This window comes from Rhinoderma darwinii, chromosome 1 (assembly GCF_050947455.1).
Source record: "Rhinoderma darwinii isolate aRhiDar2 chromosome 1, aRhiDar2.hap1, whole genome shotgun sequence".
Classification (NCBI taxonomy): domain Eukaryota; kingdom Metazoa; phylum Chordata; class Amphibia; order Anura; family Rhinodermatidae; genus Rhinoderma; species Rhinoderma darwinii.
This window is the reverse complement of record NC_134687.1, coordinates 505,087,526-505,103,823: the sequence shown is the minus strand read 5'-3', so window position 1 is coordinate 505,103,823 and position 16,298 is coordinate 505,087,526. Positions and strand designations below refer to the sequence as shown.

At 40.7% G+C, this 16,298-nt stretch overlaps 1 protein-coding gene across 1 annotated transcript in view; it reads right to left on the bottom strand.

The window, feature by feature from the left end:
• CEP120 (centrosomal protein 120) overlaps positions 1–16,298 on the bottom strand; it is a 91,964-nt gene that overhangs the window by 50,020 nt on the left and 25,646 nt on the right. The window contains exons 11-14 of the mRNA XM_075836165.1: positions 10,896–11,078; positions 6,856–6,952; positions 6,060–6,197; positions 2,351–2,440 (exon numbers count right to left, since the gene is read on the bottom strand). Coding sequence (XP_075692280.1) covers positions 2,351–2,440; positions 6,060–6,197; positions 6,856–6,952; positions 10,896–11,078 — 508 coding nt within the window. The remainder of the gene's footprint in view (positions 1–2,350; positions 2,441–6,059; positions 6,198–6,855; positions 6,953–10,895; positions 11,079–16,298) is intronic.

The following is a 16,298-nucleotide window of genomic DNA, read 5'->3' as shown; positions in this document are numbered from 1 at the left end:
TTCCTTATGGGATCAATGGACTGACTCTACTTACTCCGACATACTCTTATGATTACCTCAGTCGAATATGTGGTCAATTTGCCGTGTCTGGATCGGGAGTTTTGTTTGTTTGTTTGTATGTTTCTTTTTTGTTTTTCTGTAAAAAAATGTGATCCTTATCCCAATGCTTTGTTTGCAATGTTTCATTGCTGTATGTAATGATTAGTTGTATACTGGATCAATAAAAATCTGTTTATTAAAAATCGTGTGTATAAGATGCTTAGATAAGATAAAATGTAGCAATTATTTTCCAAAGAGGTTTCCAAGATCGCAGAATGCTCATTCGATTTTTCAATAGCCTAATTTTTTATCGCGGATTTCACCCTTTTCAAAGCATAGGGTGAAATCGAGAGCATATCTGCAGCACAATCCGCCAACTCATACAGATTTGCGGCAAAATCTGCAATAGAAAAACGCTAAAATTCTGTCATGGTTAAACAAACCATAACCCCTTCCAGACTGCCCCCTGTCTTTTGATGCAGGTCTGCAATAGACAATGACGCCTTTTGGCGTTGCTTTGAAAAAAGGCTCCTCACAGCCTACTACTAACAGCTCCTGTACTTCGAGAAGTCTCCTGAATACTGAATGTTCTCTGATCCCAGCTGTTTAACCCTTTGATCGCTGCTGTCTTACCGCAGCATGAAAAGGACGCCACTCCTCGATTGCATCACCAAAAACCCAGTGACGCGATCAGAGACTGGGGGAACTCTCTGCAGTCAGCCCTCGGGACCTAAAAAGGACCCGAGAGATGTCTGTTCAGTTTGCCTGCTTTTAGGGAACACTATGTGTTACCCTAAGGCTGGGCTCCCACTTAGCGTAAACGCTTCGGAATTTGCGCAACGCAATTCTGTGCAGAAATTCCGCAGCAATTACAGTAGCAGCAAAGTGAATGAGGTTTAGAAATTCTCATGCCCATGCTGCGAAAAAAAAAAAAACGCACAAAAGTTGTGCGGAAAGTGTTCTGCGGTGCGTTTTCAATTCTGCAGCAAGTCAATGCTGCGTGTTCTGTGCGGAGATGCTGCGTGTTTGGCCCATAGATTTCAATGGGGAGCAGAAATTCCGCAACAGATTTATGTTTTTGCGGTTTTTACAGAAGAAACGCAGTAGAAACCGCTGGAAAACATAAACATTGATTATAGCAAAGTATAACACAAAATCCGCAGGATAAACCACTGCGGAAAAAAAAGCAGCGTTTCCGCAGCGATAGGAGCAGAAAAATGCACTATTTGGTGCGGATTTCTGTGACAGATTTACCAGCGTTGTTCTAGAGATTCTGCTGCAGATCTTCTGTTGCACAAAATTTGCAGCGTATCCCGTGTGTGGGAACACGACCTTACAGCAGCCTGTGTCATAGTGACACAGTATAAAGTATTTGCATACAGGAGTATGCTAATACATTATAAATATAAAACAAAGCTGTTAAAAACTTATCCCTTCATGCGATTGGAAAAAAAAGAAAAAATAAGCAATTTAGAATAAAATATATTTTATTGCCCATACATTACATAAAAAGAAAAAAAAAATGTAAATTATTTTTTAAAAGGCTTTATTTTCAAAACTTTTTGCTGTACAAACATGTACAAATCTGAAGAATTATTTTCTATAGTAATGTCGCAGAAATTACGTAACTTACACAGTAATTAATTTGTACTCCCAAACTGCACAGGAAAAAAAATACAATTTCTCCCACATAAAACAAGGCCTCATATAGCCACGTCAATGGGAAAAAAAAAAGGAGTTGTGGCTTTTGAAAGGCAGAGAGGCAAACACAAAAAAAATCTAGCTTTTCATGCCTGGTCATTAAGGGGTTAACACTAATCATTTCAAAATAGAAGCAATACTTGGATGAAGGTCAGATATAGTAAAAGGAGTGGTCTCATGAAGATGATCGCCAGGAGTTAGAAAGGACATGTAAAAATAGGTTGCCTTCATCATGCCAACCAAAAACATCTGTATATAAAACAGTTAAAAGCCCTGTTCACACAGTTTTTTGCTGGCAGTTTTTGACCTGCCTGCAACTTCTTGCTGCAATTTTCACCTGCGGCCATTGAGCGCCGAGGGCAAAAAACGCTGCGATAAACGCTTTCTCTGCCTCCCATTGATTTCAATGGGAGGTCAGAATTGTAACCGCAGCATGCTCTATTTCTTGCTGCCGCGGAAATAAAACGCCTACATCTCCCCATTGAAATGAATTGGAAGCGGTTTCGGACACTTTTTGGCGAAAATTCCGACCCAGTTTCCACGACAAAATCACTATAAAAAAACAAACAAACCTCGGTGTGATCTGGGCCAAAGCATCCATATGACTCACCTTTTTCTTTACTAATGCTTCCCTTTCTCGATCTCTTCTTTTCCACTCCTCTGCCAGGACTTGCATGTGGGCCAGTTCTTTCTTCTTCAACTGTCCATCAAAAAGACAATCAAAAAAGCACATGTATTTTTAAACAAATGAATGTGTCGGATCTACGTGATCACTACCATTTTATTTTCAATGTTCTGTCCTTCACAACCCCTGCCTAGGTAGCTAGGTCATCCTTCCCATTTTGAAAAAAACATGGCAAAGATTCGGGGGGGGGGGAGGACTGAACTAAGGACCCAGCCAAGCACTTAAAAATTGTATTATGAAAGAATAAGGCCGGGGCTACACCCCTAGACTTTTAGTAGCACTACTCATTGATTTTAACTATAGAGCTGCAGTGCAAATTAATACATTGATTTTAACTCTTGAGACCGCTGCTGTTCACAAGACTGCATGCAACTCAATCCGTAGTACTACAAAAAGTCTAGGTGTAGCCCTGGCCTTATTGTTTCAGTATTTACACAATGTCGTTTTACCACGCTTTTTGCAGGGTTTCCAAAAACCGCACTGGGAAAAAAAAAACTCATGCGTTTTTACCATGATTTTCAGTTTTGAAGTTAGAAGGAAAGCGCAGAAAATCGTGGTAAAATGTGTTTGTTTTCTTTGGTGAGGTTTTTGGCCCCTTGGCAAAACCGCACCCTAAAGCAGGATACATTTATTTTTTTTAAATTTCCAGCAGTTTTTTCTTTTAATGTTGATGATTATGGTAACAGTTAATGAAAACCCAAAATTTAGTGACTCAGAAAATTGGAATATTATATAAGCCCAATTTCAAAAATGATTTTCAATAAATGTTGCCCTACTAAAAAGCTTGTCCAGTATATGCCCTCAATACTTGGTCGGGGCTCCTTTTCTGCATGAATTACTGCATGAATGTGGCGTGGCATGGAGGCGATCAGCCTGTGGCACTGCTGAGGTGTTATGGAAGCCCAGGTTGCTTTGATAGCGGTCTTCAGCTCGTCTGCATTGTTGTCTCTCATCTTCCTCTTGACAATTCCCCATAGATTCTAAGGGGTTTAGGTCAGACGAGTTTGCTGGCCAATCAAGCACAGTGATACTGTGGTTATTAAACCAGGTATTGGTACATTTGGCAATGTGGGCAGGTGCCAAGTCCTGCTGGAAAATGAAATCATCATCTCCATAAAGCTTGTCAGCAGAGGGAAGCATGAAGTGCTCTAAAATTTCCTGCTAGACGGCTTCGCTGACTCTGGACTTGATATAACATCGATGCGCATACCTATGGTACTAGTTACCCCATTCCACAAGCGCTATCCCCCAGCGATATATTTTTTTGTTCTATTAACCAGCGGCAAGAGTTTGACAATGGCCGGATTGTGGCCGAAACATTACTTATCTCTGTATATTGCCTCATTCTAATTAAATCTATTTTCTGCATATTGACCTAAGGAGTGCTTGAGTTTACCTTCTAAATATAGTCGGGGTGGGAACCCTACCTATAGCACCCAGACAACCTGCAGAGTGCCACAGATTTGATCTTTATGGAGGGAAGACTGACAGCACAGCAGATTTTATTCTTTCTGGTTATGTATATACATAAAGCAGCGTATAATTTAAAGGGTTTTCAGAGATTTATAAATAAGGTTTTTTTATACTTATAATGTAACGTAAAAAAGGGGGGGGCGGGGGGGAGTTAGAAACATACTAGCTTATTGAGTCCCCACGCATTTCTGGTCTTTCCTGTTGAATTGTACAAAAAGATGTGACATCATGTGTCGGTGATTGGCCACAGTAATTGAGTGACATCACGTCACTGCATACAGATTGTAACTAGGAGGAACCAGGGACTGGCAGGAATGGCGCAGATCTAATAAGGCAAGTATATAGCAATATTTTAAGTTTTCACAATTTAAAGGGTAATTCCCATCTCAGACATTAATGGCATAAATGTCCAATAGATTTAGGCCCCACCTCTGGAACCCATACAAATCCATAGAACTGGGCCCCTGACCCCACCCTACCTTCTGCCACTTTGCTCCAGTTAGAGAGTTATGAGGTGGTTGGGTTATTCCGGAAACAGCCGAGCTCGTTTTGCTGCGCAGTTTCTAAAACTTTAATTAAAGTGAACGGGAGTTCCGGAAAAAGCGTATCACAGCAAACCGCACTGTTTCCGTAGCTCGGTTTCCATAACATCTATTCGCTTCTATGGGAGTTCCGGAAACATGATAGCAAAACGCGCTTGGCTGTTTAAGGAAAACCTGGCCACCTCGTATATCAGTGGCCAGAGTCCAGCGGCAGAAAGTAGGATGGGGGTCCCATTCTACAGATAGGTGCGGGTCCCAGAGGTGGGACCCGTATCTATCATACATTTAAGGCATATCTTGTGGATATGCCATAAATGGCCGAGATGGAAATATTCCCTTTAAGCATAAACAAGCCAAAAACTTTATTTACCCATTTACAGATTATCGTACACAAATGTAGAAACTGCCCAGTTCTGGTAAAATGCCTCCATTTTTATTACATTAGGCTGTAGGATGAAGCCTGTCTAAAGGATTTATATATACCAGTTTACCAGCTGATGACAACTGCACAGTTTAGGGTAAAATTCTGTTAGCTTCAAGCTAGCATCACAATGAGTTGTGGGGGGAAACCGAGAAACAAAATAGAGAAAACAACTTGTACTGCCTAGCATTTATCCCCAAATTTGACTCTTATGCAGGAGAATTCTTAAATGGTATTTTTTTTTTTTTTTAATTCAGAGATTTTGATTGTTGTTAATTGGTTCTGAGTCGGCCTCCTTAAAAGCTATGGACACCTTTTTATAGAAAAAATATATATATATATTTTTGCATATGTTACTGGAATTGAAAATGTGCACTAAATTTCAAGCTGCAATCTTCATTCATTTTCACCCCCGAATTTGCAGTTTGCAAACCGCTTCAAAATGCCGACCTTTCTCATGTGGACATGTCCCTTCCAGTAATACATGCTGGATGTGAGGTCTGAGCATCCAGGATGCTGCTGCCTTCACTAGCAGTCATGTATCAGCACAGCTTCATTCCTGTACTGCTTACCCCTTCTACATCCCCATGCGGGATCTCCTTTCTCTAGGTGACATAGGCGGATGCTGAAGAGTGTATGATCTCCCCCCTTCCCTGTGCACAATCTGCCATGGGTGCTCTCTTCACAAAGATGCACATACTGTGTGATTCACCTATTTCTCCTGTGTGCGTTCCTTCCTATGTACACTGCTACAGTATCTGCCCTCCCTGAACACTTAGAGGCTTTCCCTCCTCTCCACACGCACGCTGATCTGCTATGTACAAACCCCCCTGCCTACCCACCCCCCGCTATCTCTAGCACAGAGTGTATGGTGGAGGACAGCAAAAAGCCGACATAGCCAGGAGCAGTATGCAGCCGGATCAATTCCAGAATCAGCAGAACAACTAGCTATGTGGAGGGGTAGCACTGACTCTCTAACAGGAAAATGGTAGGAAATGTTTTAGACTATTTAGAAAAATGCTTAATTTAGCATTTAGGAAGGAAATGAACAACAACAAAAAGGTCAGAGCAAAGGTGTCCATAGCATTTAAAGAACTTGAGAAGTTTAAAAGGCTTATATAGTAAATGTAATGATCACACCAAACCGAATCATGACTTTTGGAAATCACCGCCAATGATAAACCTACAGATCGCATACCTGACTTGCAAAAACTTCCTCCTGCATCTCTTTCCACATTTCCACCTCAAGTGCAGCTTTGTACTCACGGGTTTCACGCGGCTCTTGAATACGTTTAGGAGAAGGAGGCGGCTGAGGAGGATTCTGAAACGCTGAACTCTAGGGATTTACAAATATTAAAAGAACTACAGTACTATTACATGCGAACAACATAGAATTGCCATGCAATTTCATCATAAGAGACAAAAGCTGCACATAATAATAACAGATTATAGGAAAACAAATATGCATACAGGAGCAGCAAATACAGCTTATAATTGGGTCAAGGTTCTGCTTTCTATCCCATACCAATTCTATTCACTGCAGATTGGTTGGGGGGGGGGGGGTGTTTAAGCGGCAGGAGAAGGTTGTGACAATTGCACGTCCTCCCAATTTCAGAACCTAAGACTATTGTGTGGTAGTATTGGACGGCTTTAAAAAACTTTTTTTTTGTCTTCCTTATACCACTCTTAGTTGGCTTCGTTTATGCCAGGTTTTTGCAGCAAAATGTGTATATTTTTGGCACAAGGTGTCACAGTTTAAGTCATGCTATCACTAGACCACACCCCTTACCCGCCAAGCCCCGCACCTTGACAAACAAGACCCAAAAACTGTGTGTTTAAAACCGTTAATAAATGTGGCGCACAGAACGTACGCCAAAATACCGGTACATGTTGAATAGAAAATCTGACACTGTTGCCTGGCTCTACACATTACATTTGCTCATGCACCGTTTCACAGGGAGGGAATCAAATAAATACATCTTAAAAAAAAATACCTGTGAGGATTCAGATACAAGAACCTCCCGTACTTTCACAAGTCCATAATCCTCTAATGTGATTGTGTATGACAGGTCAGCCACTTTGTTTTCAGAACTGAAAGAAATATTTGCAAATACTGTGCTCATAATAATGTAAGCGAAAAGAACAAAAATAAAAGATATACCACACAAGGAAAATAAAATTAAAAAATGATCTTATAATGAACAGAGATATTACTCACTTAGGCCGGGTTCACACTGAGTTTTTTGCAGGAGGAAAATCTGCCTCAAAACTGTTTGAAGTTTTGAGGCAGATTTTCCTCTGCCTGCACGCCGATTTTCGCGGCGTTCTTCGCCCGCGGCCATTGAGCGCCGCGGGCAAAAAAACGCAGTGAAATACGCTTTCTCTGCCTCCCATTGATGTCAATGGGAGGTCAGAGGCGTAGACGCCAGAAGATCGGGCATGTCGCTTCTTTTTCCCGCGAGACGGTTTTTCCGCTTGCGAAAAAAAAAACGCCTTCGCCTCCCATTGAAATCAATGGGAGCCATTTTTTTACGTGGTTTCCGCGTCAAAAAACTCGTCAAGAAACTCTGTGTGTACTCCCCCTTAAAACATCTCTCAACACACGCAGAGCAGATGTATTTATTAACAACCAGGCCTGTTTGGCCCTTTTTGACCAAACCATTATTATTTATTTTTTAAATCTTCACATACCAAGAGATATGACAGAAAAATAAAAAAAGTTAATAAAAGCTGTATGAGGACTTACTTTCTGCGGGACGACTTGTATTTTCCGAGATCACTATTTTGGAGTACATACATTTTTTATTTTTTTTTTGGAAGGGGATGCAAAAAAATAATAATATATAATGTCATGGGTCAAATACGCCAAAGTCGGGTAGGGGAAAGTATGGAACGGGCTCATTGAGTGAACCCGCTCCATACGCTGCCGGTGTCGGCTGTATTTTACATCCGACACTTCAGAGTAACGAGCGGAATCACGCTCGTTTAACTCGTTAAATGCCGCGGTCAATAGCAACCTCAGCATTTAAATCTTTAGAAAGACATCGCGCCCCACGCAACGCAATCGCGGGAGGGCGATGGTTGCTATGGCTGCCTGGGGGCCTAATGAAGGCTCCCAGGTCCGCCATCTTTGTGCTCCTATTAAGCACTGCCTCTGGGAGGGCTTAGTAGTTGCCTGTCAGAATCACGATTAGTATTGCAGTATATCGTGCAAGCGATCTAACGATCTCTGGTTGAAGTCCCCTAGGGAGACTAATAAAGAAACTAAAAGGGAGTCAAATAAAGTTGTTTTTTTTATGTAAAAAAAAAACATAAAAAAATTACAAAAAGTTCAAAAAAATTCCCCTTTTCCCATTTCCCCCTAGAGCATAGTAGATAAATAAGTAAACATAATTGGTATCGCCACGTCTGTAAAAGTCTGAACTATTACAATATATCATTATTTAACCCGCACGGCGAACGGCGTAAAAAAAAATAAATTATAATTGTAAACGCCAGAATCGCTGTTTTTTGTTCTCATCTCCCACAAAAAAATTAAATAAAAATCTCCCGCAAAAAATAAGCCCTCATGCCCCTTAATTGACAGAAAAATAAAAAAAAGTTATGGCTCTCGGAATTTGGGGACACAAAATAAATGTTATTTTTTACACTTAGGTTTTTACTTGTAAAAGTAGTAAAATATAGAAAAAACTATATGTATTTGGTATCGCCGTAATCGCACTGACCCACAGAATAAAGTTAACATGTTGTTTTAATTGCAGTGAATTCCGTAAAAACTACGCGGTAAAAAAAAAAAAAAAAGGAGGGAATCGCAGTTTTTTTCATTTTCTACCCCACAAATATTTTTCCCCCATTTCCTAGTACATTATATGGCATAATAAACAGTGCTACGAAAAACTACAACTCGTCCTGCAAAAATCAAGCCCTCATAGGACTAGATTGACGGAAAAATAAAGAAGTTATGGCTTTTGGAAGGTGGGGAGGAAAAAACGAAAATGAAAATCTGAAAAATGGCTGCGGCGGGAAGGGGTTAAAGGGTTAAAAACATTTTCCAGATTTAAAATATTGCTTTCATTTCATATTGTTAGTTACTTTATACATCTTTCGAATACGCTTTGTGTTTCACTTCCTGTTTGTTTGTCAGTGAATGGAAGCATTCTGGTTTACATCCAGAACCGAAAAACTTGTCATGATCATGTATTGTCTACACAGGTGTCCCATCAGGATAACTCATCCTCCCCGCAAAACATTGGACATGTCGATCTTTTGCTTTTCACGGACCGTGCTCCCATACTTTATATGGGAGAACGATTCGCAAATGGGGGAGGCTGTCCGCGAGCCGTGATTACCGGCATGGCCGTGTGCACGAGGCCCAAGATATTTTTTTTTATAGCTAGAAACCCACATTAAATATTTGTTGCCAAATGCAAGCAATTTTCTAGAGATGTGCGGACAATCTAATATCTGGTTCTCTTACCAGCATTTTTACGTCCTTAAAAAAATAAAAATAAAAAAACACAGGCAATAAACTGATTTCAGGAAGAAATTGTGTATTAGGCTTCATTCACATCTGTGTTGGGACTCCGTTCATGGGTTCCATCTGACCTTTCCGTAAGGGGGAACCCATGAACAGAAGCCAAACTGAAACCATAGGTTTCCGTTTGCATCACCATTGATTTCAATGGTGATGCATCTGGTGCAAATGGTTTCCGTTTGTCACCGTTGCGCAAGAGTTCCGTCGTTTTGACGGAATGAATAGCGTAGTAGACTAAATCAATTGTGATGCAAACGGAAACCTATGGTTTCCGTTTGTCTCAGTCAAGGTTCCGTTCTGACAGGAAGCTCCAACGGTACGTCAGAACGGAACCCTGGCGCAGATGTGAACGAAGCCTCCGGTGTCTTCTTTCCCAATGAGTGTGTAGGAAAGGAGATTCAGACGTCAGTATAGGAAAGGCTTCTTTACAGTTAGAGCAGTCAAACTATGGAACGCCCTACCCCAAGAGGTAGTAATGGCATTTGCTGTATAATTTATCTGAGAAAGGTTAAACATGATGGACACGTGTCTCTTTTTCCACCTATGCAACTATGAGAAGATCAAGGACGTTGGTGGGATTGACTGGAAAAAAACATTGTTTAATTTAATTTACAAAAAAGAAAAAGTCTCTCATAACAAAAAAGCTTTGATGCAGCACTTCTGTTGTATATACCAGCCACAGATTTCTGTATTGTTGTCACATGAAATGCACATTACAGTCAAGTGAGCAGTAATGGAAGCTGCATTCAACTACACATGGACCAAAGAGCGTGAGGAAGCAGCTCTGCAGGATACACCGCTGCCTGTATGGTGGAAAGACTGCGCCGAAAATAGTGAGCACTGCCCAATTCTAGAAGTGTACTACAAGAGGAAGGAAACCTGAACATACGAATATACTGGAAGAACTGGTATGAAGCACATGATTAAAAACCATCTAGTAAAATGTTGAGATGTGAACTTTAAAATTTCAGTGATTTCTTTTCGGACAGCGCCATCTATGGGCATGAATGTTCTTCATTATAGTGGCCTGTTCACACTCGTATTAGTTTTAGTTGTAACGATAATGAAGAAAAAAAAAAAAAGATACAACGCTGCTGTTTTCATATAAGCAGACAAAAGACATGGGGCAGATGTATTAACCCTGTCTGACAGTCCGGCTGGACTGAAGTAGATATGCATAAAGGTCACCAAATTTATAAAAATGGCGCACACAGAATGTTACAGTTGGCACAATTCGCTAGACATGTTAAACACTTTGCTCTTCCATACGCCACCTTATGACTGGGCTATTTTATACCAGTATTTTGCACCACAATAATGGTACCTGCCATTATTACATTTGGTGAATTTGACGATTTTTGCCAGAATCCGGTTAAATTTTGGTTAGCAAAATCTCTCAATGTGTACAGTATCCTGGATTTCCCATTGCACCTTCGTTGAAAAGTAATAGCATTTATATTTGGATACGGCTAGAGCTCTTTAGTCATGACCATGTCTTACCCCTCTATAGGCGTGACAGAAGCCTTCTCATTAAAGGTCTGTCTCCAGCAATGGTTCCCATGTGGTCCTAAGAACCGGGTCTTTTCTGTAGTTAAAACATTTGATAGGTGAAGTCTTGCTACTCCAATAAGGAGATCCTTTGCCGATTTATCCTTGTGCCACACTTCAACAAGCAGTGGCAGCCTAGAAAAGATCTTTGTGTTATATCCTAAATATCTGGAAAAGTCAATTCATTTACATGTACAGAATCAGAAACAAACAGTACTCCATCGCACTCTAGTGGCCATATGAAGAAAAACAACATTTACCATTAGTGGGACATGGCAGAAAATAATAAATGGGGTTATAATGAACATCAATGGATTTATTTTGAATCACTTATATTAAAAGTTGTAGTGGTGAACTGCATTAATGCAAACATCCATACTGCTAAATCAGCTAAATAATAGACTTGTTCGGGCTCATGAAATAAATACCACACTAGCGACATGGGTTCCATTTTAACAAGATCGATAATGGATATGATGGATCCATTTTGTAACAGATGTTAAAGTTATTAACTTACAAAGTGTCCGTCAGGTTTCCATTTTATTTCTGAAGCAAAACAGGGCAGCAGACTACACTATACTGCCCACCAGAGCCGACAAAAACATGACCGAACGGAACCTTGATGCCGATGTGAACAGAGACTAAAGGCTGGGTTCACGCAGAGGTTTTTGACGCGGAAACCATGCCACAAAACTGGTCAAAAACGGCCCGAAAATGCCTCCGATGGATTTCAGTGGGAGGCGGAGGCGTCTTTTTCCCGCGAGCGGTAAAACCGTCTCGCGGGAGAAAGAAGGGACATGCCCTATCTTCGGGCGTTTATGCCTCTGACCTCCCATTGACATCAATGGGTGGCAGAGAAAGCGTATGTCGGGGAGTTTTATGCCTGCGGACGATACACGCAGCGAAAATCGGCGTGCAAGGAGAGGAAAATCTGCCTCAAACTTCCAAACGGAACTTTGAGGCAGAATTTCCGCCTGCAAAAAACTCTGTGTGAACCCAGCCTTACTGTTCTATAACGACAGCAAGAGACACCGAAAAGTAGAACGACACTGGAGACAGGAAGAGACGTACACGTGTAACAGAAGCAGCAGAAAACAAACAGGATTATGCAATACAACGTCTCACTCCTGAGAACACGAACACACGAACACACCTCAATTAGTTAGAATATCACCAAAAAGTTAATGGATTTCAGTAATTCAATTCAAAAAGTGAAACTCATTATATAGATTCATTACACACAGAGTGATCTATTTCCAGCATATTTTTATTTCTTTTTAACCCCTTCAGGACTGAGCCTGTTTTGGCCTTGTGGACGCAGTTAATTTTTTCAAATCTAACCTGTCACTTCATGTGGTAATAACTTGGGAATGCTTTTACCTATCCAAGTGATGCTGAGATTGTTTTCTCGTGACATATTGTACTTGATGTTAGTGGAAAAATTTGATCAATAAACTCAGTATTTGTTTGTGAAAATCACCAAACTTTAGAGAATATGTGCAAAAATTAGCATTTTTCTAAATTTAAATGTATCTGCTTGTAAGACAGATAGTAATACCACACAAAGTAGTTCCTAATTAACATTTCCCATAAGTCTACTTTATGTTTGCATCGGTTTTTTTTTCACGTCCTTTTACTTTTCTAGGACGATACAAGGCTTAGAACTTTAGCAGCAATTTCTCACATTTTCAAGAAAATTTCCAAAACCTATCTTTATAGGTACCAGTTCTGAAGTGGCTTTGAGGGCCTTATATATTAGAAACCCCCATAAGTCACCCAATTTTAAAAACTGCACCCCTCAAAGTTTTCAAAACAGCATTTAGAAAGTTTCTTGACCCTTTAGGTGTTTCACAGGAATTAAAGCAAAGTAGAGGTGAAATTTACAAACTTCTTTTTTTTGTTGTAAAATCCATTTTAATCCATTTTTTTTTCGGTACCACAGAAGGTTTTACCAGAGAAATGCAACTCAATATTTATTGCCCAGATTCTGCAGTTTTTAGAAATATCCAACATGTAGCCGTAGTGTGGTAATGGACCGAAGCACCGGCCTCCGAAGCAAAGGAGCACCTAGTGGATTTTGGGGCCTTCTTTTTATTAGAATATATTTTAGGCACAATGTCAGGTTTGAAGAGGTCTTGTGGGGCTAAAACAGTGGAAACACCCCCCAAAAAGACACCATATGGCAAACTACACCCCTCAAGGAATTCATCAAGGGGTATAGTTAGCATTTTAACCACACAGGTTTTTTGCTGAGTTTAGTGGAATTAGTCCATAAAAATGAAAATCTACATTTTTTTCCAATAAAAAGTAGAAATTATACATTTTTACAAGGAATAAAGAGGAAAAAGAAGCCCAAGATTTGTAAAGCAATTTCTCCTGATTACGGCAATACCCCATATGTGGTAATAAACGGCTGTATGGACACACGGCAGGGCTCAGAAGGGAAGGAGCGCTACTTGGCTTTTGGAGCTCAAATTTACTCAATTTAGGGTTTTCGGGTGTCATGTCGCATTTGCAAAGCCCGAGGGCCCAAAACAGTGGACACCCCCTAGAAGTGACCCCATTTGGGAAACTACCCCTAGACAAATTCTTTTTAGGGCTGTATAGTGAGCATTTTTATCCCCTAGGTTTTTTGATGAATTTAGTGTAATTAGGCCATCAAAACTTCTATTGTTTTTTATGGCGTTCACCGTGCGCTATAGATGACAAATTTAATTTATTCTGTGGGTCGATGAGATTACGGCGATACCATATGTATATAGTTTTTTTTTATGTTTTACGGTGTTTGCGCAATAAAATCACGGTTTTAAAATAATTATTTAGTTTGTGTCGCCATATTCTAAGAGCCACAACCTTTTTATTTTTCTTTCAGGAAAGCTGTGTGAGGGCTTGTTTCTTGCGGAACAAACTGTAGTTTTTATTGGTACAATTTTTGATCCCTATTTATGCAATTCCGGTATAGTTTTTTTCATTATTTTTTTTATGGCGGTCACCGTGTTGGATAAATTAGATTATATTTTTATAGTTCAGGCGGTTACAAACGCGGCGATACCAATTATGCATAGTTTATTTTTTCTAATAATAAAAGGACTTTATAAGGGAAAAAGAGCGATTTTTAAATGTTATTATTTTGACATTTTACTTTTGTACATTTTTTTGTAACTTTTTTCTTTTTTAGTCCCATTAGGGACTTGAAGATCCAATTGTTGGATCGTTGTTATAATACCCTGCAATACTTCTGTATTGCAGGGTATTATACCTGTCAGTTACACACTGACAGGAGGCATATTTGGTCCTGCCTCTGGCAGGACGTAATCGCCTTCAATAGATGGCAGACCCGAAGCCTTTGTTAGGCTTCCGGTTCCCCGCAACAATCGTCCACCGCAATTGCGTAGCGGGGTGTCGATGTTGATATAACAACTTAAATGCAGCGGTCGCTATTGATGGCCGCATTTAAGGGGTTAATCAGTTCAGATTACCGCTGTGATCCGACCCGATGTTTTCCCCCAGTACTAAGGCTGCTAGTAGCAGCCCATACTGGGAGATGCCGGGCTGCGGGGAGCGCCTGTGTGCTCTGTTAATCTACGTGTGGTGGTCGGGAAGGGGTTAATTTTTTAATGATTATGACTAACACTTAATGAAAAGAGCAAATTTTGACTCTCAGAAAAATATATAAGCCCAATTTCAAAAATGATTTTTAATAGTGAAATGTTGGCCTACTGAAAAGCATGTACAGTATATGCAGTCAATACTTGGTCGGGCTCCTTTTGCATGAATTACTGCATCAATGCTGCGTGGCATGGAGGCGATCAGACTGTGGCACTGCTGAGGGGTTATCAATGCGGCGTGGCATGGAGGCGATCAGCCTGTGGCACTGCTGAGGTGTTATGGAAGCACAGGTTGCTTTGATAGCCGCCTTCAGCTCGTCTGCATTGTTGGGTCTGGTGTCTCAACTTCCTCTTGACAATACTCCATAGATTCTCTATAGGGTTTAGGTCAGACGAGTTTGCTGGCCAATGCAGCACAGTGATACTGTGGTTATTAAACCAGGGATTGGTACTTTTGGCAGTGTGGGCAGGTGCCAAAATGAAATCAGCATCTCCATAAAGCTGGTCTGCAGAGGGAAGCATGAAGTGCTCTAAAATTGCCTGCGTTAACTCTGGACTTGATAGAACACATCTTGAATATGTAGGTTTAGTCCCAGTTCTGTATGCATGTGTAGCGTAGGTTCCCACCTCATAAAAGTCACCTCGTCGTGGCAGATGGGCTCACACAATTTGATCAAAATGTGCACTAAGAACCTCCCTATTGTAAGTAGATTTAGCAGTAAAGCATATTTATTTGTATTTAGTGACTTAGGTGGCATTAGTATTTGCAGTGTTCCGGTCGCCATCTTCTTGTGTGCTGCCAAGATGCAAAATGTATGATTACGAACAATCGTAGTAACGATCATTTGTCCCCATACATTCCGACTAGGGCTCGGCGATTTTGCCAAAAAATAAAATCTAGATTTTTTTTTTTTAACCCTATGGGTGATTTTCGATTGGAATCTCAATTTTCTTATTACTGTTAAATAAACTGAAAAAAATACCAAGAGATAATGTAATCAATTATTTTCTTTATATAAATAACTCTTTAACATATATTGCTATAATAATTGTATGGAACTTCACAACTTTTAACTTCTGCAAATACTTGATCAGAAATGCTATTGGAAAAAATGTCTAAGTGATTATAACTTCTGTGTTCCCCGGCAGGGAACAGGTTAACAGAATCTATAAAATCGATGATGCACTGCATACACTAACATCCCTCTCTGCCAGTCACCACCTCAGCCGGTCTCCGACATTGCAGACAAGAGCAGTGTAAATTGCAGCAGGGCCAGGCAGATAGCGCCGAGCTGGCACTTTCGGGGGAGATTACATTATAGTATCTGAAGTCTGAGCAGGACCCTGTGCAGTACCAGCCCCACAATTGGGTTTTAACCGCTTCCCGACCGCCCACTGTATATTCACGTCGGCACCTGCTGGGCTCTGTGCAGTGCCGACGTGAATTCACGGTGGGTGTTAAAAGCGCGATCCGGGTGTCTCAGAGTAGCGCTGACACCCGGATCGCGCTATTATCACCTGCCTCTGGCCCCGGAGATATGATCGGGACCTGATTAGTTCAGGTCCCGGTCATGTGATCGCAGGGAAAGTGTGTTGTAGCAACGAACTGTAAAGTTTATTGCTATAACAAACTGGAAAGTTTGTTGCTACAACAAACTTTCCCGGGGACCGATTGCTGGTGCTGCAGTCGGTTATAAGGCAGAACCGGGGGCCATATAACAGCCCCCGGGTCTGCCATGCACAGCAG